This window comes from Neomonachus schauinslandi, chromosome 5 (assembly GCF_002201575.2).
Source record: "Neomonachus schauinslandi chromosome 5, ASM220157v2, whole genome shotgun sequence".
In the NCBI taxonomy this organism is placed as follows: domain Eukaryota; kingdom Metazoa; phylum Chordata; class Mammalia; order Carnivora; family Phocidae; genus Neomonachus; species Neomonachus schauinslandi.
This window is the reverse complement of record NC_058407.1, coordinates 24,406,071-24,432,954: the sequence shown is the minus strand read 5'-3', so window position 1 is coordinate 24,432,954 and position 26,884 is coordinate 24,406,071. Positions and strand designations below refer to the sequence as shown.

The 26,884-nt window shown below is 38.1% G+C and overlaps 1 protein-coding gene across 1 annotated transcript in view; it reads left to right on the top strand.

Annotated features, from left to right (window-relative positions):
- The window catches only part of CFAP54 (cilia and flagella associated protein 54), a 294,732-nt gene that overhangs the window by 162,536 nt on the left and 105,312 nt on the right, over window positions 1-26,884 (top strand). Inside the window, 8 exon segments of the mRNA XM_044914733.1 lie at window positions 893-1,045; window positions 3,013-3,207; window positions 4,878-4,965; window positions 5,267-5,476; window positions 9,995-10,061; window positions 11,867-12,049; window positions 14,425-14,511; window positions 19,274-19,396. Of these exon segments, the coding sequence (XP_044770668.1) occupies window positions 893-1,045; window positions 3,013-3,207; window positions 4,878-4,965; window positions 5,267-5,476; window positions 9,995-10,061; window positions 11,867-12,049; window positions 14,425-14,511; window positions 19,274-19,396 (1,106 nt within the window).

The window sequence follows — 26,884 nt, the reverse complement described above, 5'->3', positions numbered from 1 at the left end:
TCCTCCCTCTTGCTGATCTCTCACTTCTCTCGCCCTCATCTCGGACAGAACCAGAAACGCTCTGTGAATGAGAGTTTAATACCCCAGGGTCAGAATGCTTCATCTCTTCAGCTAGACTATGAACTCTCGAGGGCAAGGGTCACGCCTCTTCGCCTCCTGTGGCCCCGTTCCCTCGCAAGTTGCTGTACTACTCTCAAGGCCTCAGATTTCATAGGGGCCATTCACCTGTTCAACTTGTTGAAGAAGTACATTCCATGTTATTTTATCTGTGTTATCTGAAGCTTGAATTCCTTCTCTCTTGTGCACTGTTTCACGGTGTGTGGCCAAAAATCTGCAGCCTGGCTCAAGGGACCTCGAGGCCACCCTCTGCCAACATTTCCTCTTTCCGCCCATTTTTTTCAGGACTGTTTTTAGTTCCACTCCCTTTTATGGCCTCATCTTCCTTTCCTCTGCATCCTCCAATATTAGAAACCCGTCTTCCCCTTCTCTTAAGAGAGCACTTACCCACCCAGGCCTCTTTGTTTCCTCCTTTCGTCTCTTTCCCAAGGCACCTCTGCTTTGAAGAGGCTGCTGAAAAGGAGTAGATTATTTCATCTTTTATGATCAGCAAAAGACAAAGTAGGAGGCTTCATAAGGAAAATTGGCAAGATCTAAAGTTATTTGCATTTCATAGGAATCAAGAGTTTTCTAAGTTTTTTTTTTTTTTTTAAAGAACTTTCAAATATACCACAAAAATTTGATCTGAACGTTGAAACACCTGCTGCAAACCTCAGGGCTTTGAATTTAGCAGCTTTAGTTTGGGACCAAGAAATTCTCTGAATTAAAAAGTCTTTTGCTACTAGTTGGCTTGCTGCAGCATTTCATCCCTCGGTACGCTTCTCTTTCCTTTCAGAATACAGCCACGCCAAAGAGCTCGTCTGTGTGCCTGTGGATGTGACAGACACTTTGAGGTGTTTTAGAGAGACCCTGGAAAAATCCAGATATCATAACAGATCAATCCGACACAGCAGAAAGTTACTTTCGTTATTCCTTGCACAGACACAAGGTAAAATACTTGCTCTATATCCCTTGCTCTTTACAGGACACCACCCTGTGGACCTACCATATTCCGCCATAGGTCCCTTCTTTCCCCACCAACATGCCCATTCCCTGCTGCCCTTCACTTTCTTCTTCTTGTCTAGTGGATCACATCTTCTCCTCACACACCTCATTCCAACCAAAGACTGTCTCACTCATCTGCTTTTATGCTTCCTGTGAAATGAGCATACTCCCTTGAGTAGATATAGAAACGGTATTTTTTTGGGTTCTGTACATCTATGTTCTTACCTATCTCTTTGCAAGTATGGTGCTATAGTCTTTTTAAAAAAATTTTCATAAGTAGATGACTTGATTCCCACTGAATTAACTAGAACCTATTACCACAACCCTACTTTATTAGTGTCAAGGAAATAGATGCATTTTAATTTAAGCATCAACAAGATTTCTTATTAATACCATAGATTTTGATCTTAGAGATTTCTTTTAGCTTAAAACAAGATATTCAGTATCATTGGTTACATCACATTTATTTGTTTTCTCCCTTCTCAACATTTATTGATCTGTGAATTCAATCAAAGCAGGGCTTTGAGTGGTTAAGTGGTAGCCCCAGAGAGAAAGAATATACTCAAATTTAGGTGGGGAAAAATCTTGACTTACGTATGTTCGGGTTATTAAAAATTTGTTTAAAATCCTAATATATGTTTATGATCCTTGCTATTCAAATTTATTGGAATAATAAAAATAAGCTTAAAGAATAAACTTAAATTTAAAAACTTAAGGTAATTATATTTTAAAGTTATTAAAAATAGATTTAAATGTAAACCTAAGATACTAATACTCACTGAACTGATCTTTCAGAAATCTGATCAAATCTTGTTTTTACAATCACTGACAAAAGTTTTATTTATGTATGTGTATATGGATGTAAGTATTTGTTGTTGTTGCTGCCCCTGCTCACCCCAAAAAACCGCTGGCTATGCCATGTACGCACAGATTTTGGTTGTATTGCCTGTAGACTCACATTATATTAAATTAGCTCTCTGTGTTATGTTTAAACTTCTTTCAATTATGGCATATATTAATAATGGTTAAGGGCATGAATAAAAAAAGCAAATATAATTCCCAAGAATGGATTACACTGGTTCACCCTGAATCTCACCTGGTATTAAAATATTCTCAGCAGTTTATCCCCAGTCCTTGGGCTGCAGACTTCAAACTCCACAATAGCTTCTCTTCCTCTGCAGCTTTTGACTACTTCCCCTAGAACAGTTTTCCTTTTTTTCTTGTGTGTTCTCTGATCTTATAAAGAGAGCGATTCTTTCCCACTTTCTCCCCCTTAGGTCAGAACTAACTGTGGGTTGCTTCTACCCCAGAGGTCTCTGCCCCAGAGGCAGACTAACATCTTACTGTTGGAAGCCCTTAAAAAAAAGCAAACCCAAACCATCTAACTTCCAGAATCCCCACAAGAAGCAAAGCATTATCTCAACATTACTTTCTGGCACACTGCCCCTCTGTAGTGTTCTTTATGAAATAACAGGTAGAGAGCCCATACACACGTACCTGAGCTCCTCAGGAATGATATTAGATACTAAATTTAAGGAAACAGTGTCCCTCAAACTGCAAAGAAATCTCAGCTATACACAGAATTTTTCTTTTTCCTCCCTGCCCATTTCTTCTACTTTTTCCCTCCTCATCACTTCCCCTTCTATCTCCTTTGTAAATTTCTTTTTTGGGGTGCCTGGGTGGCTAAACTCAGTCGGTTAAACATCCAACTGTTGATTTTGGCTCAGGTCATGATTTCAGGGTTGAGAGATAGAGCCCTGTGTCAGGCTCCACGTTGGTTGCGGAGCCTGCTCAAGATTCTCTCTCTCCCTCTGCCCTCCCCCCCCCCGCCGCCGCCCCGCTAGCTCTTGTGCTCTCTCTCTCTAACAAAAGTAAGTAAATAAATAAATTTTTTTCCCCCCATGAATTTAGGAGATAAAGGAGGAATAAACAATTCGAAATTTACTACTGGAAAGGTGGAATTTTGCCTGGGGACAGAAGAGATGCATATGCCAACACCGCCCAACCTCTCTCAGGAACACTTCAGAGTTTTCAGTTCAGTGGAGAAAAGTAAACTTCCCAATTCGCAATTGGGACTCGTAATTTCCTCTTATTATGAAACCATTGGTAAGATTCATTCATTATATATTCATTTTCAGGAGGATCTTGCACATTAATGTTGAGATTGCCTTTGGGCCTGAAATGCCACCTTGAAAAGTTAGATGAAAGAGCTTGAACTTAGAATCTTGTAGGCAGGGCCAGAGCAGTTTTGGGACAAGAGCCTTCCAGCCCCTCTCAGTCTCCACTCTTCCAGCCTGGGCTGTCAGCATGGTGAGGTTCTAGGCCCCTCTTCTGCTCATCCTCCTTTGAATGAATCTGTGAACCCCTTGTTGGAATGTGGCCACTGTTGTGTTCTTTTGTTCTGCCCTAGCTGATCCCACTTTCCTTGTCTTTCTGTTTGATTTGGCTTTTCTACAAATTCAGCAGTATATACTCAATCCATGTTGTAGACCCAACATCCCCCTTTTTTTATAAAAGACATTTAATAATTCCCCCTTTTACTCCCTGAAATAAAATGTATACTTAATATAGTCTCTCTGCACACATTATTTAATACAATAAATATGAAGCTCTAAATATAAAATAAAGATAAATAATATTATTTTATAACCAAACAATCTATTTGTGGCACTTAAGTGCTCAGGCACTAGAGAGTCTAGTGAAGCAGGATGCTCATATCCTGTGTGTTGAATCACCACGAACATTATAGCTACAAATACAGACTGAAACAGCTTTATTGTATTGGTGACGCAAGTACTATCAGCACTGTTAATTTTAGTGACAGTGTTTTTCTAAAATGGCAAATAAATCTAGGTGCAGTATACAATAAAGCACTACAGTGAGTGGTTGCATTTCTGGAAAATTCAGAGAATTTTGAAAACATGCAAAAATGCCCTATTTGTATGTAAAATGAAGTTAGAGGTTAGACTCAGGCAATTATAAACAGGTTTCTTGCCTTTTTCTTCACTGTAGGGGAAGCTTCTGTGTGTTACAGGCCATCCAGTGTCTCTGGACAAAATGCCAGGAGATGCCCCATTGTGACAACTAACAAAAGCTTCCTCAGATTTCTAAAATACCCTGTAGGAGTCAGGACTGCCCTCATTCAAAACCACTGCCTTGTTGGTTAGGTTTTGTTTTGTTTTGTTTTTGCTAGACATCTCTGAATTTATGCATTTATCAGAAAACAAAAACAAAACCAAACCAAACCTCAGTTGCTGTTAAAGATGTGCTTCTTTTTGCATTTGGGTAAAGGAAAAATCTGATAAGCTCTGATCTCATCCCATCAAATGCTTTGAGGCTTCCCATCTGCTATAGAATAACGTCCACATTTTTCCACCAGGCATTTAGACGCCTCCATAACCCTACCACTATCTCCTTCTTCACACTCCCAAGAAAACCATAGTCCAGCCACCCATGTCATGTCCATATGCACCCGCCCTTTCTCCCTAGCATGCCTCTTCTGAATTTCTCTTGGACACCACCTCCCCCTGCCTGACTCTTATTCCACTCTCTCCACATTTCCTATCTCTTAGATCCAATCTCTTCCTCCACTATGTTCAGGTAGAATATCATTTGCTCTCTTTCTGTATATGCATCAGGAGACCTGTGAAGGCAGTATTAGTTGCAGTTTGCTTATCTACACAGTTAAGGAATGATGCAGTTTAAATATTCTTGAGAGTATGAGGAAGATATTTTCTATGAACTGACATTTGTTCTTCTACTTGACTAAAATACAGATGTTCTCCAAGTCAGCCATCAAAGAAGTCTCAAAGTTCAGGCATTGCATGAACTCGGAAGCCTTCTCGTCTTTGCCGGAAAGAAAAGGTAGATTTTTAGGAGTCAGTGGAACAAGGGAAAACTTTTTTTAGTTGCTTGTTGGAAAGCATTTTTAAGTATTATGAAATAATTGTCTTTCATAAATTTTAGTTCTTCGATAATATTCCATTGCTACATTTTATTCACCAAATGCTACCTGAGAGAAACAGTTATGAGCAATAAATGGTACAGATTCATTCTCTAACATTTCAATTAAAATACTTCAGTGCATTTGCTTCCTCTTTTGGAAGATAGATTTAATAACATCGATCTTGAAAAACATGCTGCTGATGCTTTGTTTCTCTTTTAGGGCTGCTTTTAGATGTTGGTGTCAAGCTCTTGATGACATATTCAAAAAAGAAGATGTGCTGTATACGTGGAAAGAGTTTGGTACCTTGCTCACCAATGCCACCAACAGCTATTCACCTCCAGGTTCCAAAGATTATAGTGAGGAATTTCTGTCAAAAGTTGGCATTTGGGGATGTTTGCAAGGAGCAGTCATATCAGCAAAGATAGCACAGTGAGTGTGGCAATGGAGTGAGCTTCCCTTTGTGGGGTGCCCACTGTGCCATGTAGAGCGCCATGCCTCAGACGCATGGGATTCTTGAACAGCTATGTCCATATCATACAAAACTATACAGTTTACTTATTTGAGATGTTTGTTATCTATGGCCATCTCCTCTCCCTATACCCCCACCCCCAGATGTGGGCCTCAACATGGGCACAAATCTTTGCTTGTTCACCAGTGTATCCTGAGTGTCTAGCATGGAGTTGGCATTTAATTACTACTTGTGGAATGAACGAATGAGTGAGTGAACAGTTGGTATGGGATCAAGAATAATGGTGTGGAGGCAGGCCAACCTGGGCCTAATTCGAGGATCTCCTACTGACTCAGGGACCCTTGGCTCACTGCTCATTCTCTCTGAGCCTCAATGTTCTCATCTGTAAACTGAATTACATGAGATACTATATTACATGACATACTATAGAAGAATTACATGACATACTGTATTAGTTTGCTAGGGTTGCCATAACAAATGACCAGTTGGTAGGGAATTTATTGTCTCACAGTTTCTGGAGGCTTGAATTCTTAGATAAGGGTGTTGGCAGATTTGGTTTCTTTTGAGGCCTCTCCTTGTAGATGGCTGTCTTCCTGCTGTGTCCTTATGTGGTCTTCCCTCCGTGCATGTCTGTAGCCTAATCTCCTCTTCTTAAAAGGACATCAGTCATGCTGGATTAGGGCCCACCCTAGTAACCTCATTATAACCTAATTGCCTCTTTAAAGGCCCCATCTTAGTCACATTCTGATGTTATTGGGGGTTAGGACTCCAACATATGAATTTGGGTGGGTGCATAATTTAGGTCATAATGCATACTGATTAGTTTCCTAGTGCTGTAACAAATTACCACAAAATTTATGGCTTAAAACAACACAGATTTATTATCTTACAGTTTGGGGGGTCAGAAGTCCTAAAATCAGTGCCTTGGGAGGGTTGTACTGTCCTCTGAAGGCTCTAGGGAAGAATCTCTTTCCTGGTCTTTTCTAGCTTGTCTTGTTTTATTTCTCCCTCTCTTCCCCTATGATCCTCTGTTCTGTTTCTTAAATTTCACATACGAGTGAGATCATATGATAATTGTCTTTCTCTGATTGACTTATTTCGCTTAGCATAATAACTTCTAGTTCCATCCGTGTCATTGCAAATGGCAAGATTTCATTTTTTTGATGGCTGAGTAGTATTCCATTGTGTGTGTGTGTGTGTGTGTGTGTGTGTGTGTGTGTATACCACATCTTCTTTATCCATTAATCTGTTGATGGACATCTCTACTTTTTCCATACTTTGGCTATTGTGGACATTGCTGCTATAAACATTGGGGTGCAGGTGCCCCTTTGGATCACTACATTTGTATCTTTGGGGTAAATACCTACTAGTGCAATTGCTGGATTGTAGGGTGTAGCTCTATTTTTAACTTTTTGAGGAACCTCCCTACTGTTTTCCAGAGTGGCTGTACAAGCTTTCATTCCCACCAACAGTGTAGGAGGGTTCCCCTTTCTCCACATCCTTGCCAACATCTGTCATTTCCTGACTTGTTAATTTTAGCCATTTTCACTGGTGTGAGGTGGTATCTCACTGTGGCTTTGATTTGTATTGTGATGTGGAGCATTTTTCATGTGTCTTTTGGCTATTTGTATGTTTTCTTTGGAGAAATATCTGTTCATGTCTTCTGCCCATTTCTTGATTGGATTATTTGTTCTTTGGGTGTTGAGTTTGGTAAGTTCTTTATAGATTTTGGATAAGAACCCTTTATCTGATAAGACATTTGCCAGTATCTTCCCCCATTCTGTCCGTGGTCTTTTGGTTTTGTCGACTGTGTCCTTTGCTGTGCAGAAGCTTTTTATCTTGATGAAGTCCCAATAGTTCATTTTTACCTTTGTTTCCCTTGCCTTTGGAGATGTGTCTAGCAAGAGGTTGCTGTGGCTGAGGTCACAGAGGTTACTGCCTGTGTTCTCCTCTAGGCTTTGATGGATTCTTGTCACACAATTAGGTCTTTAATCCATTTTGAGTCTATTTTTGTGTATGGTATAATAAAATGGTCCAGTTTCATTCTTCTGTATATGTGGCTGTCCAATTTTTCCAACACCATTTGTTGAAGAGACTGTCTTTTTTCCATTGGATATTCTTTACTGCTTTGTCAAAGATTAGTTGACCAGAGTTGAAGGTCCATTCTGGGGTCTCTATTCTGTTCTATTGACCTGTGTGTCAGTCCTAAGAGGGAAGTATGTAGCAAGAAATAAGAAGGTCTCAAATACACAACCTAACCTTACACCTAAGGGAGCTGGAGAACGAACAGCAAATAAAGCCTAAACCCAACAGTAGAAGAGAATTAATCAAGATTAGAACAGAAATCAATGAAACAGAAACCAAAGGAACATAGAACAGATCAGTGAAACTAGGAGTTGGTTCTTCGAAAGAATTAATAAGATTGAAAACCCCTGGCCAGACTTATCAAAAAGAAAAGAGAAAGGGCCCAAATGAATATAATCATTAATGAAAGAGGAGAGATCACAACCAACACTGAAGAAATACGAACAGTTAGAAGAACATATTATGAGCAACTATATGCCAACAAATTAGGCAATCTGGAAGAGATGGATGCATCCCTAGAAACGTATAAACTATCAAAACTAAAACAGGAAGAAATAGAAAACCTGAACAGAACCATAACCAGCAAGGAAATTGAAGCAGTAATCAAAAATCTCCCATCAAACAAGAGTCCAGGGCCAGATGGCTTCCCAGGGGAGTGCTACCAAGCATTTAAAGAAGAACTAATACCTATTATTCTGAAGCTGTTTCAAAAAATAGAAATGGAAGGAAAACTTCCAACTCATTCTATGAGGCCAGCATTACCTTGATTCCAAAGCCAGACAAAGAACCCACCAAAAAGGAGAATTACAGACCAATATCCCTAATGAACATGGATGCCAAAATTCTCACCAAGATACTAGCCAGTAGAATCCAACAGTACATTAAAAGGATTATTCACCACGACCAAGTGGGATTTATTCCTGGGCTGCAAGGGTGAACTGGTTCAACATCTGCAAATCAATGTGATACACTACATTAAAAGAAGAAAGGACAAGAACCATATGATCCTCTCAATAGATGCAGAAAAAGCATTTGACAAAATACAGCATCCTTTCTTGATTAAAACTCTTCACAGTGTAGGGATAGAGGGAACATACCTCAGTATCAAAAAACCATATATGAAAGGCCCATAGCAAATATCATTCTCAATGGGGAAAACTGAGAGCTTTTCCCCTAAGGTCAGGAACACGGCATGGATGTCCACTGTCACCACTGTTGTTCAACATAGTACTAGAAGTCCTAGCCTCAGCAATCAGACAACAAAAATAAATGAAAGGCATTCAGATTGGCAAAGAAGAAGTCAAACTCACTCTTCACAGATGACATGATACTTTATGTGAAAAACCCAAAAGACTCCACCCCCAAATTACTAGAACTCATACAGCAATTTAGCAAAGTGGCAGGATATAAAATTAATGCACAGAAATCAGTTGCATTTCTATACACTAACAATGAGAAAGAGAAATTAAGGAGTTGATCCCATTTATAACTGCATCAAAAACCATAAGATACCTAGGAGTAAACCTAACCAAGGAGGTATAAGATCTGTACTCAGAAACTAGAATACTCATGAAAGAAATTGAGGAAGACACAAAGAAATGGAAAAAACATTCCATGCTGATGAATTGGAAGCACATATATTGTTAAAATGTCTATGCTACCTAGGGCAATCTATACATTCAGTGTAATCCCTATCAAAATATCACCAACTTTTTTCACAGAGCTGGAACAAATAATCCTAAAATTTGTATGGAACCAGAAAAGACCCAGAATAGCCAAAGGCATGTTGAAAAAGAAAACCAAACCTAGTGGCATCATAATTCCAGACTTCAAGCTCGATTACAAAGCTGTCATCAGCAAGACAGTTTGGTACTGGCACAAAAACAGACACACAGATCAATGGAACAGTGTCTTATACCTAGTTAGCACTGACAGGTATCTTAAAGACTTGAGTAATGTGAGAAATTTAAAAAGTATGGAAGGAGTAGAGGTACAGTTTTCTTTCACCTTTCCGGGTACATTTTTCCCTTATTTTTAGGGTGTGGTGGGCAAAAACATGCATAGTATCTTGATATGTAGAGAAAATTAAAAATTTTCTATATGTGGAAAAAAATCTGGAGGGAAATTAGCCAAAATGTTACCAGTAATCATGTTTAGGTGGTAGGCTTATTGGTGATATTTCATTTTATGTTTTATGTTTTTTGTGTGTTCTAGATCTTATATATAAGCATGTAGCACTTTTAGAATCACAATGTCTATTTTAATTTTGGAAAATCTATGAGTGTTTATATGTATGTATTTATATATGTATGTATGTATATAGATGTATTTATGTAAAAGTATTATTGGAAAATTGTCCATGAATCCATTTCTTTTTTGTTATACTTATTTAGATTTATTACGATCTCAGAGGTTGACAAGAGAACCAACTGTTGCATTTTGTCTGCATTACTCTTTCAGGTAACACTTTATGTGTATCTTCTGACAGTAGTGACCATTCAGTCAGAAAAAAAAAAAGTGCAGTGGTTTATCGTAGTCAAAAAACTCATAGATAGGAAGATAGCACGGACCTTGATGAGATATCATGAGTCCATCTTTCCTTCACTAGCTGAAGGTGGCATTTTTACCTTGACTATTCAGCAGAATCTCTTTCTCCTTTAGACTCCGGAAGGAGGTTTGCAGATAAGGAACCTGAGTCTCTCATCATTAGTAAGACTGTGTTGCTAATGAGCTGTGAAGCCAGTCTGTATAACTCCAAATGGTGGCCTTAGGTTATCTCATCTCTAAATAAAGTTTTGCTCGATTGCACAATGTGAAGTATACCATAAAATGAAAGCAAGAAATAAGTTGAAGACTACAGAAGTAGAGAGTGTTGGCAGCTCTTAGAATTTTGGTTTGACTTCATTGAAGAAGAAAAGAGCTTTTATCTGAAATATAAGATATTTTGAGATACAGGGAGGTAGCCAGGGGCCTTTGCACTCTACTAAAGGTTCTATTTACCTTGAAGGGTGGACATGCTTGTTCTGTGTATCAGAGGCCTCTGATAGCTTATGAAATCTAGATAGATAAGCTCTCTGGAAAGCCTTGTCTGGATGTAAGGCCAGACTTTTCAGTTTTCTTATGCTCCATGCACCTCTTGCCTGTGCTTTAAAGAGAGGAGGTGGAGGAGGCAAGAGTGCAAAGGGCACAATAATCTGATACTGACTCCTTATATTGCATTCTTTACTGTCTGATACTCCTTGTTCTTGAAGATAATGCTGTTGTTTTAGAAAATAAGCAATTTAAAAAATTAAATTTTTGCTTACTGTGGGCATAATTTTTTAGTAATACTGCACCTAAAATAAAAGCTGGTAAGATTTATTTTAAAAATCTTAATTTTTTTATGATTTTAAAGCAGATTTGTAAAATTAAAAATTTAAACAAGTGCTACGTAGTATTTTAGAGTAGGTACTTTATAACTTTAATGAACAATCTGATTAAAAGTCTTTTCTGATATATACATTAAAATAATTTTGTATTACATGTCATCAGTTAATGTTAATTATTTAGGATAACATCAGAAACACTCCTAAATGTAAAATTTGATTTTGTGTGTCAATTTTGTTTCCCAACATCGAATACAGTGTTGGTCATATAAATTACCTAAGAAATATTGGCAGAATTAAACAACTCATCTTTTTACTTAATTCAGTTAAAAATTCAGAATTAACTCTGCTTGATTTAGACTTCTGAAATCATCTTTTATCTCTGAAATCATTTGTTAACTTATAGGTTGGTATAGTGGAAAGAACAGATTTTTTTTTTTTTATTTAAATAGATGTGACTTCGAATCTTCTTTCTTCCACCATTTGCTCTGTGACCTCATATAAGTTAATTGTTTAAGCCTCAATTATATCATTTGTGAGGTAATAATCCTTCCTTCTAGAGGTAGGTTAAATGAGGATTAAATGAGGTAGTGTTTATAAAGAATTTACCAATAGTGTCCAACACAAAATTGACTCCAACAAATGATAATATAATGATAATTTCATCTGAAAATAATAAGTATCCAACTACCATGGAATTTAAAAAGCCCATCTTGAGTGATGATGGAAGCATTTGGAACTATAATGATGATAATGTTAATGATAAGTACCGTTTATTACAAGGTACAGTGTGCTAGGCTTATGCTAAGCACTTTAGGAAGTAATACGTATACTTATCTTTTTGTTTCAGTGTTGCAAATACAATTTATAGCTCTTCATTTCACCTGTTTTCATTTTCAGGGTTTGCTTAGAACCACACTTCCACACCCCAAAGCTGAATGTTGCTATGCTCAGTATGAAATCAGTCAGCTTCTCCCAGGCATTGAGCTCTTCTCAGACAGATACAGGGCTGACATTTGCTCTGTAGTCGCAAGTCTGTATTACATTATACGTGAACTACACTATGCTAAGCAAAATCTAATAGTAAGTTATTTGTAAAATCAACAAATTTTAATTCACTGTGGTATTTTTGCCTTACCTTAAACCTTTCAAATTTTGCTAATGTTCTCTTGGCTGGTCTTGTTTAACTCTTAAACTCTAGATTCAGGATTCTCACCTGTACTGCAAAATAAAATATATTAATTAATATTCCTTCTTTGACATTGTTATTTGCACTGCATTTTGGATACAAAGTCAATGTCTGTTTGATTTTGTTCCCTTTTTACTCTATTACTTTATCTCTTTTCTTCCTTCTTAAGACAATTGGGGAAATTGATTAGAATATTTCCCTGGTCTCAAACAGAGGAACCTAGTGCACATGTAACTCACTGCATTAACTCGTGCAGGCCATATCAGTACCCAAACTATGAGAATATTTCTTTGTGGAGATAAATTGATCTTTGGTCTCTTGTCTTCTCCCTGTTCTAAGTGAACAACAGATTCAAACTGTGAAATGAAAGACAAATACTTCTTAATATCCAAGGACATTCAAAACCTCATGCAGTTCTCTTCCTTTGGGGAAATAAATCATAGTATATGTCATAAATTTGAAGTTGGTTGCTTTTAAAAAATAAATCAGTATGTTCTGGTCATTTTATATTTTTCTCCTTTATTTTATTTTTCCTATTTATTTCCTGTTTTCCTATTTTCTTCCTATATGTTATTTCTTCTACATTTGTATCTCTCCCCCACCATATTTGCTTCTTAATACCTATTCTTTCTTTTTTTGGTTCTTTCCTTTTTTCCCATAATTTTCATAGCTACTTTCTTTTCCCCCTCATATATTATTTTCTTTTCTGTTGTTCTAAATTCACTCTTTATATTTAAAAGATTTATTGTCCCCTGATATGAGTTGTTAAATTATAAAGCCATGTGTTAAAGTGAAGAGATTGATAAATGCTTTTAACATTTGGCATATTTGGCAAGAAATTTTTTATTAGGAAAAGATAACAAAATGGTACTCCTCTCATTGTTAAGGGGATTCATTTCTGGATTTAGAAAATAGTTCTATCCTCTGGGTAACCTTTAGCTGCCTAGTCATATTCATATATAATACATATCATTGCACTGGAAAAGAAATGAGACTTTTTTTCTCTGAAGCTTAAGAAATTGAGAACATTTTTCTGAATAATTGAGCAATTGGCAGCAATAAAGTGGTGTGTTTTTATTTCTCACTAAAGAAAAGAAACAATCTCAAAGGTAGTAGCCAACTCTTATTGTTTTGTGCTGCATTAATTGTAGAAAAAGATATTGTGTTATGTTGTAGTGCATAATTGTAGAAAAATGTACTATATTTGAAATCATTTAAGACCAGTTCTAAACCGTTTAAAAAGCTGTTGCTATTAGTAGCTGCCAGTTGACTGACAATTAGAGGTTCCTTAGTTGAACTTGCAAGATGTAAACAGTTTCCATTTTGTATCACACTACCCTCCAGAAGAAGCCCAGTGGGTAAGGAAACTGCTGTCACATACAGAACTTGCTGGGAGACCCATTGCTGTGGAATCATGGGAAATTGTTTACTAAATAATGGGGATCCCAATACTCTTCCTTGCTCTATCTCCCTTTAGTAGAGAAGGGCCCAGTTGTAGGAACCAAAATTGGGTTTTCAGTTGAGATCAGAAACTGTTCAGAATTCTAGGCAAACACCTATCCCCTCAACACCTGACTCTGGCCGGATAGTGGTTGGATCAACCGCAGTATGGATAGTTTGTATGCCTTCACCCATATCCACGAGATTTCAAGAGGAGTTGAACTTTGGGGGTTAATTTTAGAAAAATAAAAATACTATATGAAGAGTAAGCTTGGGTCATCAATAGAATATGTGCTCTGTGAAAGCAAGGACTCATTAGATTTTGTTGTCATTCAACAGTGCCTGATACATAATGAGCATGTTCTAAATATTCTTTTGCTGATAGAGATATTCCAGTTGAAAACAAATAGCAGCTTCCATGACTGAGTAGGTGACATGGATGGGAGTTCCTTTGCTTTAAATTTTGCAGTTATTTGATAGCTCATTTGCTAGAATGTTTCTATAGGCCTCAGTGATTCATACATATATGTTTAATTTTTTTCAAGGAAGATAATTGATTGGATTTTCACTCTTCCATGCTTGAAGGGATTTGAAACCTAGGTGGCATCTACAAGTCCCCCTGATGGCACTTTTAAGTTCTCATAAAATTACGAAGCATATGCTAGGCAGATCATTTCACTTAGCTAAACAGTATAGTCTCTTAGCATGGCAGGATCAATTGCTGTTTTATGTAACATCTCCCACATTAATATTTGGCTACATTTTATTATTAGGTTATTAACTTGATAAAACATGTTTTAGATTAAAAAAATGTTTTTCGCATTGGTAGATTCTGCCTCTCCTTGCATTGTACGAATATTTTGTGTCTGGAATTTGCCAAGACCTCGTCAGAAATCTAGAAGCAAGGATCCTCAAGGTATGTGACAAACTTTTAAGATGTTTGATATTCTTGAACTGTAAAGATACTGTCATAAATTAATTTGGTTCTAATACTCATAATAATAAGCTGATAATAATATGGTGTTGTGCTGATATTAAAAAAACATGCCCATTATAATAAAGTATGAGAGGGAGCTAGTTAGAATCGTTAGCTCGTTTTATGCTTGGGCCACAGTAAAGTGAGGAACAGTGACATGTGGGAACAAGGCTCGTTCAACATCAGTCAGCCTGGAAATCACCTCTTCTGGAATGTTGGTTTCCTGGTGGAAACTAATGAGTCTGTTTTCTGAAGTTCCTGTGAACTTTTTGCTAAGGGTCTTTATGTATATCATAATATGTGAGAAGTTTTCATTGTACAGGCAATTGAAGTGACAAAACACACAGATGCTAAATTATAACTAATTCTGTAACCTAGAAGTCAGGTGAGGCTCTCTGTCTTCAAGATCCATGTACAGTTGGCTTGAACCCCATGTGGACTGGGAACCTCAAGCACCTCATTTTCTCTGCCCTTTTCCTAGTTAGCTATGGTCACAGTCTCTCACTTCTGTTGAATTCCTTTTGCACATGGATCATCTCAACATCCAGCAGATTTGCTCCCTGTTCTGCACCTCCTCATCTTGAATATGGAGTTCAGTCCTAATCCACATTCTATACACACACACACACACACACTCACTCACTCACTTATACATAAACATACACAACACATTCACCTAAGGCCTTTATTTTCATACTGGATTTAGTGAAAATTTGGAACACAGGAAAATTTAAGTTGAGGAAAAGCAAACAATTTAAAATAGACTATTTGGCATCTCTGGGTTTAAAATATTTCTTAGCCAACATCTCATGCTTTTGCCTCCCACCCCATGGCTTAATCAGCTGTGTGCTGATAAGTGTTTCACACCTCACTCTAAAAAAAAAAGCCCTGTTTGTAGCATTTTCAGTTTCCATGGTGCAGATATTCCCACTATAGCTGACTTCAGCCTATCAACTGGGCATTACTGAATGTGGAATCGGGGCAAGATATGGACGATCTCCTCTTGCAATTGGGAGTAAGTGGGCTCCATCACACCACTGGCTTAACCCTCCTTATCCTATTTTGTAGATACCCTTCCCCAAATCTTTCCTATTTTCTTATGAGGGGAAAATTAGACTTCCCTTTGAACTCCTCTCTCCATCTGGACCCTGCCCTTGGGCCTATTATTTCAGACCCAAAGAGTCCATAACATTCTATTTCTAAATAAAAACAGTACCTTCCCTAAGAGGAATTCTGGTGCTATTAAGAGGATATATTTTAACTCAGGAATAAATAACTTTTTGTCAGCCATGAAAATTTCTAGATCACTCTTTCTGACTTCCTGAACTCTTAAGAGTTCTCCTGCTTTTTGATTTCCAATAACACTTTTTTATAAACTGCATATAACTTCCCTCTCTCTTTTTTAAAAACAGTGTTCTGTTCAAGATTGCAAAATTCCCGAGGTTAGGGCCTGAATCTTATTCATCTTTTAGTCCCCTATTGATTGTATCTTGAATAATAAATTCATATATCAATACTCGGTAATTAGTTATTGAATTGATTTTAAAATCTATAGACACTTATCAAGTGCCTACTGTCCACAATTTCCATAGTGTTTAGTGGGAACTCATCTAGAAGATCCTTGGTAAATATTTATTGCTTTACCTCTGAAACAACATTTATTGAGTATCTCCTATGTAAAAGCACCATGTTCGTAACTAATCAAAGAAATGTAACCCATGGTCCTTGCTTATAAGGAAGTGAAAATAAGGGAAGAAAGACAGGACATATACATAAGACAATAACACGTGCATCTATCCCTTGATCATTTCCAAATGAGTATCCTGGAGTTTGAAAGAGGGAAAATGGCCTTGGGTCTCTTGGTTTTACTAAGTAGGTAAGATTTAGTGAAGAAAGCAGAACTAACTGAGCAGGAGAGAGGAAGAAAGGAACATTCTTGGCAGGTAATAGTGTGAAGCATATAGAGATGAGACAGTATGGACTTGTTAAGGGGGCAGGGGTGGTTCAGTGAAGCCAGAGAGGAGGTTTTGAGGAGGGAGAACATAATATGAGAATACCAGAGATCCATATTGTGGTCCATGATGTCCATGAGCAGCGGGGCCCAGTCTTGAATTCCAAACTAAGGCATAATGTGGAGGCTGAACAGTGAGAGAAATGAGGAGACTATGGAATCAGAATTGGGTAGCTGTTTTGTTCTGGTCTGTCATTTAGAGGCCGGAGAAGCAAGGAAGGGTTGCAGTGACCATTAGTAATGTGTCAGAAGGAGATCCAGAGAGGCACTAAAAGATATAATCTGGAACAAAGTTTTTGATTAAATGACCGTGTTTTATTGGATGGTTAGCACTTGGCAACTTTTTCTACTAGGGTAGCTTAAAAGCCCATGAAGAACTGTGGACTCTAGTCTGCAGCCTTGGGTTGAGAGGTGGGATGAATTGCAGAATCTTGGTCAGAAGAAGGACACGATCAGATGTATCATGGCAACAGTGTCAGAAGCAGAGTGGGTCGGAAGTGGCATCTTATTGGCAATAGTAGAACAGAAACACCCAACCAGGGTTTTGACAGAAGCAATGAAAAAGGGCAACTGATGCATCACGCAGAGGGAGAAATGAGAGCCAGTTTGAGTAGAGTTTGCCTGACCTTTCTGAAGTAAACCGGGGTCAGTGAGTGGGAAGAGAGAAAAGTCATAGTCAGGAAACAGCAAACAATGCTTTCTGACAAGTCAAACAGCAATAGATCATGCTGTTAAGTTTCTGTTGTGCACTAGTGTCTTTCAGGGAAAGCTTTAAGACCTCTTTATGATCAGCTGGTCTGGCTTCACTTTAGAACTGCCAACATCTTGAAAGATTTATTAGTCTCAACATATCCAGCATTCCTGGGAAGGCCACTGATGGTTCTGTATTTGTGCAAGTGAAGGGTTGATTTAAGCGTAGTTCTTTTATCCATCTGGCTTGTTTATGTTCACACTGTTGGTCATTTCTGAAAATACATGTTCATTGTTATCACCATTGCTTTTTCAAATGGCCAGATTAGTAGGATAAACGGAAACAGAGGTAGCCTTAGAGGTTACAGGTAGTTCGTGTAGAGGTGTCTCACAGCCAAGATCAGCGGAGACAAACCTCACACAGCATTTCCTCCAAGGGATAATGAGAAAGTGTTCATCTAGAAGTCTAAAAGAGCTCCACTAATGCCTACTTGGATATTATATGGCACTGGGGAGATTAGAGCCCAAGGTATTTTAGGCAAGAACCAAAGTGTGCAACTCAGTAGACAAGCAGAGTTTTCTCTTCCCCATTGCAAATATTCTCCTAACCTTTTATGCTTTATTTTCATGCTATCGTCACATCCTATTTCCTCCCAACTTACCTTCTTTTTATTTCTTTAAAATTTATATGCTCTTTATTGCACAGAGCACTGGGTGTTATACGCAAACAATGAATCATGGAGTACTACATCAAAAACTAATGATGTAATGTATGATAACTAACATAACATAATAAAATAAAATTTAAAAAAATTATATGCTCTTAAGATTCCTATGGTAGTACTTAAAGGAAAAGAGATAATAAGTGTATGTGTCTGTATTATATATATAAAGGCCACATGACCTTTGTACTTGAGACCTCTCAGCAGATTTTCACATATCTCTCTTTCATGTCATTCCCCAATTTTCTCTTGAGTGTCTTCTCAGAGAAGTCCTTCTTGACTGGAGCTCTGAAAGTAGCATTTTTGTCAGTAGCCTTTATCCCTTATAATACTGTGTATATCTTCGTGTATCACTTAAATTAGCTCAATACACGTCTGGGAAGGATTGTAACACCCAAGAGGGCTTGGTGGAAGTGCCCAATAAACATGTTGAATGAATGATTTTTGTTCTGGAACTTTTCTTCCCATAATTTCCTGATTGAAAGTCCTGCTGGATGGGCGCCTGGGTGGCTCAGTCAGTTAAGCGACTGCCTTCGGCTCAGGTCATGATCCTGGAGTCCCGGGATCGAGTCCCGCATCAGCCTCCCTGCTCAGCGGGGAGTCTGCTTCTCCCTCTGACCCTCCTCCCTCTTGTGCTCTCTGTCTCTCATTCTCTCTCACAAATAAATAAATAAAATCTTAAAAAAAAAAAGAAAGTCCTGCTGGATAATATTCAAAATAAGCCATGTACAATTTATAGTTACCAACTGATTAACTTTAAGGATATGTCTTTAAAACTGACAGTGGTATTAATTATGGATGACAAAACGAATAGTTGTCTCTATGTTGATACATTATAGAGTTCATCTGGTTGGTTTGACTTTCCTCAGAGTATTAGAGCACTTCAGGAGTGTTTTTGTTTTGTTTTTCTTTTAAACCATAGTTCACCATGGGAACAAAAAATAAATTCAGTTATTTTTTTTAACTCTTCTATGCCTGTCATATTTTTGTGTTTGCTCTGATGAAGTAAGACACATCTGACAAATGTCCATTGTTTTGAACAGTTGCCTGCTGTTGTTTATTAGCTTCCTGGTCCATTGCACATGTAAACTAGCTTATACACAAACACATACTTCTCCAACCACTGTGTTTACCAAGCATTAATTTATAAGGCATTACCAATTATATTAAGTAGAAATTTTGGATCTCAGAAAGTTGATGATTTTTCTCTAAAATTTTTATTTTGTAAGTAAAACAAATTATTTAATTAAAATCTCATTTTTTTTTCTTTCCTTTAAAGATTCAGGTCCTTACAGATTTAAGATTTTTTTCTGAAGCCTTTTATGAGATATCCCAGATTTTTTATGGAAAAAACATGCCTTCCTCGATACCCTCTGGCTGTAAGCCTCCTGGAAAAGTGAAGGTAAATCTGCTGCTCTGATTCAAAGCCATTTCTTTACCTTTTTGAAGGCTACATTCTTCAAATTTAGGGAATGCTTCCACAAAAGTGTATTTACAAGTCTCTGGTACTGCAAACCTCTTTGTTAAGCCTTGTTATAGCTAACCATAGGCTCTTATAAGGTTTCATTCATCTGGAAGGGAAGGGTGTCATGTGGGGGAGTACGGCATTGGAGTCAATTTTTATGATCTCTATGTTACAGACGGTCTCAGGGGACACATCAGCCACTATCTCTTAGACTTTGGCATCTAATCTGATAATTTCTGGTTAATGTTGTTAGTCAAAACAGTCTCTTCTCATGTTTTATTTGGATATTTTGATTTATATACTTTATGCCAGAATGTTAAACATGCATTGTTCAAATTGTATTTGTAAATGAGATCATTGAAACATCCTTGCAAATGAATACTGGCATTTATATTTAAATCAGAGTGAGCTCTTATTTTCTTGTTTTGGGTTTCATGAGAATCACTGAGCGATCTTGCAGACGCTTGGACCCTTGTGATCTAGCAATAAAGGAAATAGGAGGTAACAAGTCAGTTTCCTGGGGAAGACGGTATGCATGAGGAGTGAGACTGACAGACAGTACATACTGGTGGGATTCAAATTTGGAAGGCCTAGAAGAAGCTGGGGAATAGGCTATTAGTCTTGAAAATTACTTGTAGAAGCTGACATTAAATATACGTACAATGCATTCATTACTTCAGTGTACTCCCTTAAAATGTCACTGCTTAATTCTCAGTATGACTGATACAGCATTATAATTTGTTGTACCAGGGTAAGTGTGAGGTTATCTAGAAATAAGCCTAAGAGGGACATTCAGTAGGCAATAGGATACATCTCTGTGTGTGTGTATATACATCCCTATCTCTATCTCTTTCTATATCTCTCTCTCTAGAGAGAAAAGAGTTGGTTTTTTGCTCATTTTTTTGGCATGAACTAACTCATCTTCTTACCTGGGTTAAATGAACAGTGTTTTCTTGCTTGCTTCTCAGCCAACAGCCTTTCCCTATTGTAAATGATTTGCATTTTGTTATTAAAATTATATTTTAACTCATTTAAATATTTTATTGAATGCTTACTGAATAACAGGCACTATTTTAGCCATGGGGATAGACCAGTAAAAAGATAAATGGAGTTATTGCCCCTTTGAGAGCATGTTACTATTGGACAGTCCAGTGAAGAAGACAAACAATAAACATATTAAGCACATAAACATATGTCAGGTGATGATGTACTATGAGGGACAGTCAAGCTGAGCTGAGGGGACAGAGAGTGATCAAAGCAGTGAGTTTTATTCAAAGTGGCTTGAAGTATCCCTTATAAGGGAGTTTTGAGGGTGAAAGATTTGAGGGACCAACCTTCCAACTAGGAGGAAGTGCAAGGGCAAAGGCCCTGAGGGGGATGCCTGCAAAATGTGGTTGAGGAAAACCAAGGAGGCCAAGTGAGGCTGGTAAAACAGAGAGGAGGAGCAGATGGTGGGACTCAGGAGCTACGGTCATATCAGACCTCATGGGGCTTGGTGAGGAACAGGAGTTTACTCTAAGTAAGATGGGAAACCTTATAGAGTTTTGAGCAGAGGAGTGACAGGATAGGAATTACTTTTCAAAGGACCACTTTGCTTGCTGTTTGGAGAATAGACTGTGGATGAACATGGGTATAAATAGGGAAACCAGTTAGAAGGTCTTTGCAAATAATCTGAGTTAGACATGACAATGGTTGGGGTAATATTGGTGAAAGGAGTGAAAAGTGGTCTCCCTGGTGGAGATGGATCCTAGTAAATTTTGGGAGCATTAGCATAGAGATTTAAAATCATGGGACTGGATGAAATCAGCTGGAGCAGAGAGAGAAAAATAGAAGTCAGAGGACTGAGCCTTAGGGTCATCCACATTTAGAGTCCAGGAAAATGAGAAGGAAAGAGAAACCAATTGGTTAGAATGAGAAACAAGAGTAAGTTGCTTTTTAGTTTTTAGGTGTTTGTTTTTTGTTTTTGTTTTGTTGTTGTTTGTTTTTTTTTTTGTTTTACAAGAAAGAGTCTTTAATGCTCATTGCTTTCACCAAAGCAAACAGGCTGAAACTGATTTTTATAGGTGAATTCCAAACTTCATTTTTATCAACCAGTTTTCATAAGAGAAAAGTGTGTGTGAATTGTCTTTCAATAGATTGTGACTTTAAATTTTGTGTTCTCAAAGTTAATTTGAAGCTTTCCAGCTTCAATTGGGAATTTTAAAAGTGTAATTAAAAGAGGAAATGCATTCAGGGTTTATAATTAAAATAGGTGCCAATGTTATTAGGCTGGGGGCTAGTTGTTTAAAGAAAGGATTAATTAATTAGATTTTAGTTGTAAAAGAAGTAACTGAAAAAGTCTTACAGATTACTATTTGACTTTTCACAGGCTTCTTAAGAAACTTTTTTTTTTCAATTTTATTTATTTTTATTTTTATTTTTTCTTTACTTTTTCTTTTTTAAAACTTTTATTATGTTATGTTAGTCACCATACAGTACATTATTAGTTTTTGATGTGGTGATCCACGATCCATTGTTTTTGTATACACCCAGTGCTCCATGCAGTACGTACCCTCCTTAATACCCATCACCGAGCTAACCAATTCCCCCCTCAAAACCCTGTTTGTTTCTCAGAGTCCATAGTCTCTCATGGTTCATCTCTCCCTCCAATTCACCCCCCCCCTCATTTTTCCCTTCCTTCTCTTAATGTCCTCCATGTTATTCCTTATGTTCCACAAATAAGTGAAACCATATGATAATTGACTTTCTCTGCTTGACTTATTTCACTTAGCATAATCTCCTCCAGTCCCATCCATGTTGATGTAAAAGTTGGGTATTCATCTTTTCTGATGGCTGAGTAATATTCCATTGTATATATGGACCACATCTTCTTTACCCATTCATCTGTTAAAGGGCATCTCGGCTCTTTCCACGGTTTGGCTATTGCGGACATTGCTGCTATGAACATTGGGGTGCATATGGCCCTTCTTTTCACTACATCTGTGTCTTTGGGGTAAATACCCAGTAGTGCAATTGCTGGGTCATAGGGTAGCTCTATTTTTAAATTTTTGAGGAACCTCCACACTGTTTTCCAAAGTGGCTGTACCAACTTGCATTCCCACCAACAGTGTAAGAGGGTTGCCCTTTCTCCACAACCTCTCCAACATTTGTTGTTTCTTTCCCTGTTCATTTTGGCCATTCTAACTGGTGTAAGGTGGTATCTCAATGTGGTTTTGATTTGAATTTCCCTGATGGCTAATGATGGTGAACATTTTTTCATGTGTCTGTTAGCCATTTGTATGTCTTCTTCAGAGAAGTGTCTTTTCATCTCTTCTGCCCACTTTTTGACTTGATTATTTGTTTTTTGGATGTTGAGTTTGAGAAGTTCTTTATAGATCTTGGATACCAGCCCTTTATCTGTAGTGTCATTTGCAAATATCTTCTCCCATCTGTGGGTTGCCTCTTTGTTTTGTTGACTGTTTCCTTTGCTGTGCAGAAGCTTTTTATCTTGATGAAGTCCCAAAAGTTCATTTTTGCTTTTGTTTCACTAGCTTTTGGAGATGTATCTTGAAAGAAGTTGCTGTGGCCGATGTCAAAGAGGTTACTGCCTGTGTTCTCCTCTAGGATTTTGATGGATTCCTGTCTCACATTGAGGTCTTTCATCCACTTTGAGTTTATCTTTGTGAATGGTGTTAGAGCATGGTCGAGTTTCATTCTTCTGCATGTGGCTGTCCAATTTTCCCAGCACCATTTATTGAAGAGACTGTCTTTTTTCCATGGCATGTTTTTTCCTGCTTTGTCAAAGATTATTTGACCATAGAGTTGAGGGTCCATATCTGGGTTCTCTATTCTCTTCCATTGCTCTATATGTCTGTTTTTGTGCCAGTACCATGCTGTCTTGGTGATCACAGCTTTGTAATATACCTTGAAATCAGGCAACGTGATGCCCCCAGCTTTGTTTTTCTTTTTCAACATTTCCTTGGCGATTCGGGGTCTTTTCTGATTCCATACAAATTTTAGGATTGTTTGTTCCAGCACTTTGAAAAATGTCATTGGAATTTTGATCGGGATGGCATTGAAGGTATAGATTGCTCTGGGTAGCACAGACATTTTAACAATGTTTATTCTTCCGATCCATGAGCATGGGATATTTTTCCATCTTTTTGTGTCTTCTTCAATTTCTTCATGAGTGTTTTGTAGTTCCTAGAGTATAGATCCTTTCCTCTTTGGTTAGGTTTATTCCGAGGAATCTTATGGTTTTTGGTGCTATTGTAAATGGAATCGTTTCTTTAATTTCTCTCTCTACAGTTGCGTTGTTAGTGTATAAGAAAGCAACTAATTTCTGTGCATTGATTTTGTATCGTGCCACATTACTGAATTGTTGTATGAGTTCTAGTAATTTGGGGGTGATGTCTTTTGGGTTTTCCACATAAAGTATCATGTCGTCTGCGAAAAGAGAGAGTTTGACTTCTTCTTTGCCAATTTGAATACCTTTTATTTCTTTTTGTTGTCTGATTGCTGTTGCTAGGACTTCTAGTACTATGTTGAACAATAGTGGCGAGAGTGGGCACCCTTGACGTGTTCCTGATCTTAAGGGAAAGGCTCTCAGCTTTTCCCCATTGAGGATGATATTCGCTGTGGGTTTTTCACAGATGGATTTTATGAACTTGAGGAATGTTCCCTCTATCCCTGTACTCTGGAGAGTTTTAATCAGAAAAGGATGTTATATTTTGTCGAATGCTTTTTCTGCATCAATTGAGAGGACCATATGGTTCTTCTCCCTCCTCTTATTAATGTGTTCTGTCATATTGATTGATTTGCGAATGTTGAACCACCCTTGCATCCCGGGGATAAATCCCACTTGGTCGTGGTGGATGATCCTTTTAATGTATTGTTGGATCCTATTAGCTAGGATTTTGTTGAGGATTTTGGAATCCATATTCATCAGGGATATTGGTCTGAAATTCTCCTTTTTGATGGGGTCTTTGCCTGGTTTGGGGATTAAGGTAATGCTGGCCTCATAGAATGAGTTTGGAAGTTTTCCTTCTGTTTCTATTTTTTGAAACAGCTTCAGTAGAATAGGTATTATTTCTTCTTTGAATGTTTGGTAGAACTCCCCAGGGAATCCATCAGGCCCTGGACTCTTGTTTTTTGGGAAGTTTTTGATCACTGCTTCAATCTCGTCACTAGTTATTGACCCATTCAGGTTGTCAATTTCTTCCTGTTTCAGTCTTGGCAGTTTATAGGTTTCCAGGAAGGCCTCCATTTCATCCAGATTGCTCAGTTTATTGGCATATAGTTGTTGATAATAATTTCTAATAATTGTTTCTATTTCCTTGGTGTTAGTTGTGATCTCTCCCCTTTCATTCATAATTTTATTAATTTGGGTCCTTTCTCTCTTCTTTTAATAAGTCTGGCCAGTGGTTTATCGATCTTATTAATTCTTTCAAAGAACCAACTTCTAGTTTCGTTGATCTGATCTACTGTGTTTCTGGTTTCTAATTCATTGATTTCTGCTCTAATTTTAATTATTTCTCTTCTAATGCATGGCTTAGGCATCATTTGTTGCTTTTTCTCTAGTTCTTTAAGGTGTAGAGTTAGTTGGTGAATTCAGGATTTTTCTATTTTTTTGAGTGAGGCTTGGATGGCTATGTATTTCCCCCTTAGGACCGCCTTTACAGCATCCCATAGGCTTTGGACCAATGTGTTTTCATTCTCATTGATTTCCATGAATTGTTTAAGTTCCTCTTTGATTTCCTGGTTGACCCAAACATTCTTGAGCAGAGTGGTCTTTAGCTTCCAAGTGTTTGAATTTCTGCCAAATTTTTTCTTGTGATTGAGTTCCAGTTTTAAAGCATTGTGGTCTGAGAATATGCAGGGAATAATCTCAATCTTTTGGTATCGGTTGAGACCTGATTTGTGACCCAGTATGTGGTCTATTCTGGAGAAAGTTCCATGTGCGCTCAAGAAGAATGAGTATTCTGTTGTTTTAAGGTGGAATGCTCTGTAAATATCTATGAGGTCTATCTGGTCCAATGTATCATTCAAGGCTCTTGTTTCCTTGTTGATTTTCTGCTTAGATGATCTGTCCACTGCTGAGAGTGGAGTATTGAGGTCTCCTACAATTAACGTATTGTTAATTGTAGGAGACCTCAATGGTCTCCTACAATGCTCTTGGGGTCTTTCTCCTTTTATAGAACCCCCCCTTAATATTTCTTGCAGGGCTGGCTTAGTGGTCACATATTCTTTCAGTTTCTGCCAGTCATGGAAGCTCTGCATCTCTCCATCCATTCTAAATGAAAGCCTTGCCGGATAAAGTATTCTTGGCTGCATGTTCTTCTCATTTAGTACCCTGAATATGTCTTGCCAGGCCTTTCTGGCTTGCCAGGTCTCTGTGTATAGGTCTGACGTTATTCTGATGTTCCTCCCTCTGTACGTAAGGAATGTCTTCCCCCTAACTGCCCTTAAGATGGTTTCCTTGGTTCTAAGATTTGCAGGTTTTACTATTACATGCCGGGGTGTTGGCCTGTTTTCCTTGATCTTGGGAGGGGTCCTCTCTGCCTCTAGGACTTGAATGTTTGTTTCATTCCCCAGATTAGGGAAGTTCTCAGCTACGATTTGCTCAAATACATCTTCTAGTCCTCTCTCTCTCTCCACTCCCTCCGGGATTCCAATTATTCTGACATTGGAACGCTTCATGGTGTCACTTATTTCTCTGATTCTATTTTCATGGATTCTGAGTTGTTTTTCCCTGGCCTCCTCTTTCCCCTTTTTATCTGTTATATTGTCTTCCAGGTCGCTTATTTGTTCTTCTGCCTCCTTTACCCTAGCTATTAGATTATCTAGATTGGATTGGATCTCATTGATAGCATTTTTAAGTTCTGCCAATTCACCTTTCATTTCTGCCCTTAGAGACTCTATGTTGCCATTAATTGATTTCTCCATTCTAGCCATTGTCTTCACAATTGCTAGCCTGAATTCCATCTCCGACATCTTGGTTATATCTGCATCCATTTGTAAATCTGTAGCATAAGTCATAATCTCTGAGTCTTTTCTATTTTGGGGGCTCCTCCTCCTAGTCATTCTGTTGATGGGTGTTTGAGGGAATGTATAGAGTCCAAATTATTGACCAGAACCCAAGCAAGATGCACCTGTTTTCTTGGGACCTTAGGGTTGCTGGCCTCTTGTTTTCCCAGCCTGTCTTCTGTGGGAGGGGCCTGCCGCTGTTACTCAGGCAACCCTGTTTGGGGGGAGTTGCCCTGCCCCCCTGTGGCAGGGGATGGGCTCAGCGGGAATCAGTTTTTGGGGCTTTTGTTCTCTGGCGGCTTTCCGCGTCTCTTCTGTGAGTCAGAGCAGAAGAGACCGTTTCCAACCCTCTGCCTCAGAGCAGAGACCGCAGTCTGTTCTTCAGTGAGCTCTCCAGGCCACACCGTCTCCGTTTCTGTC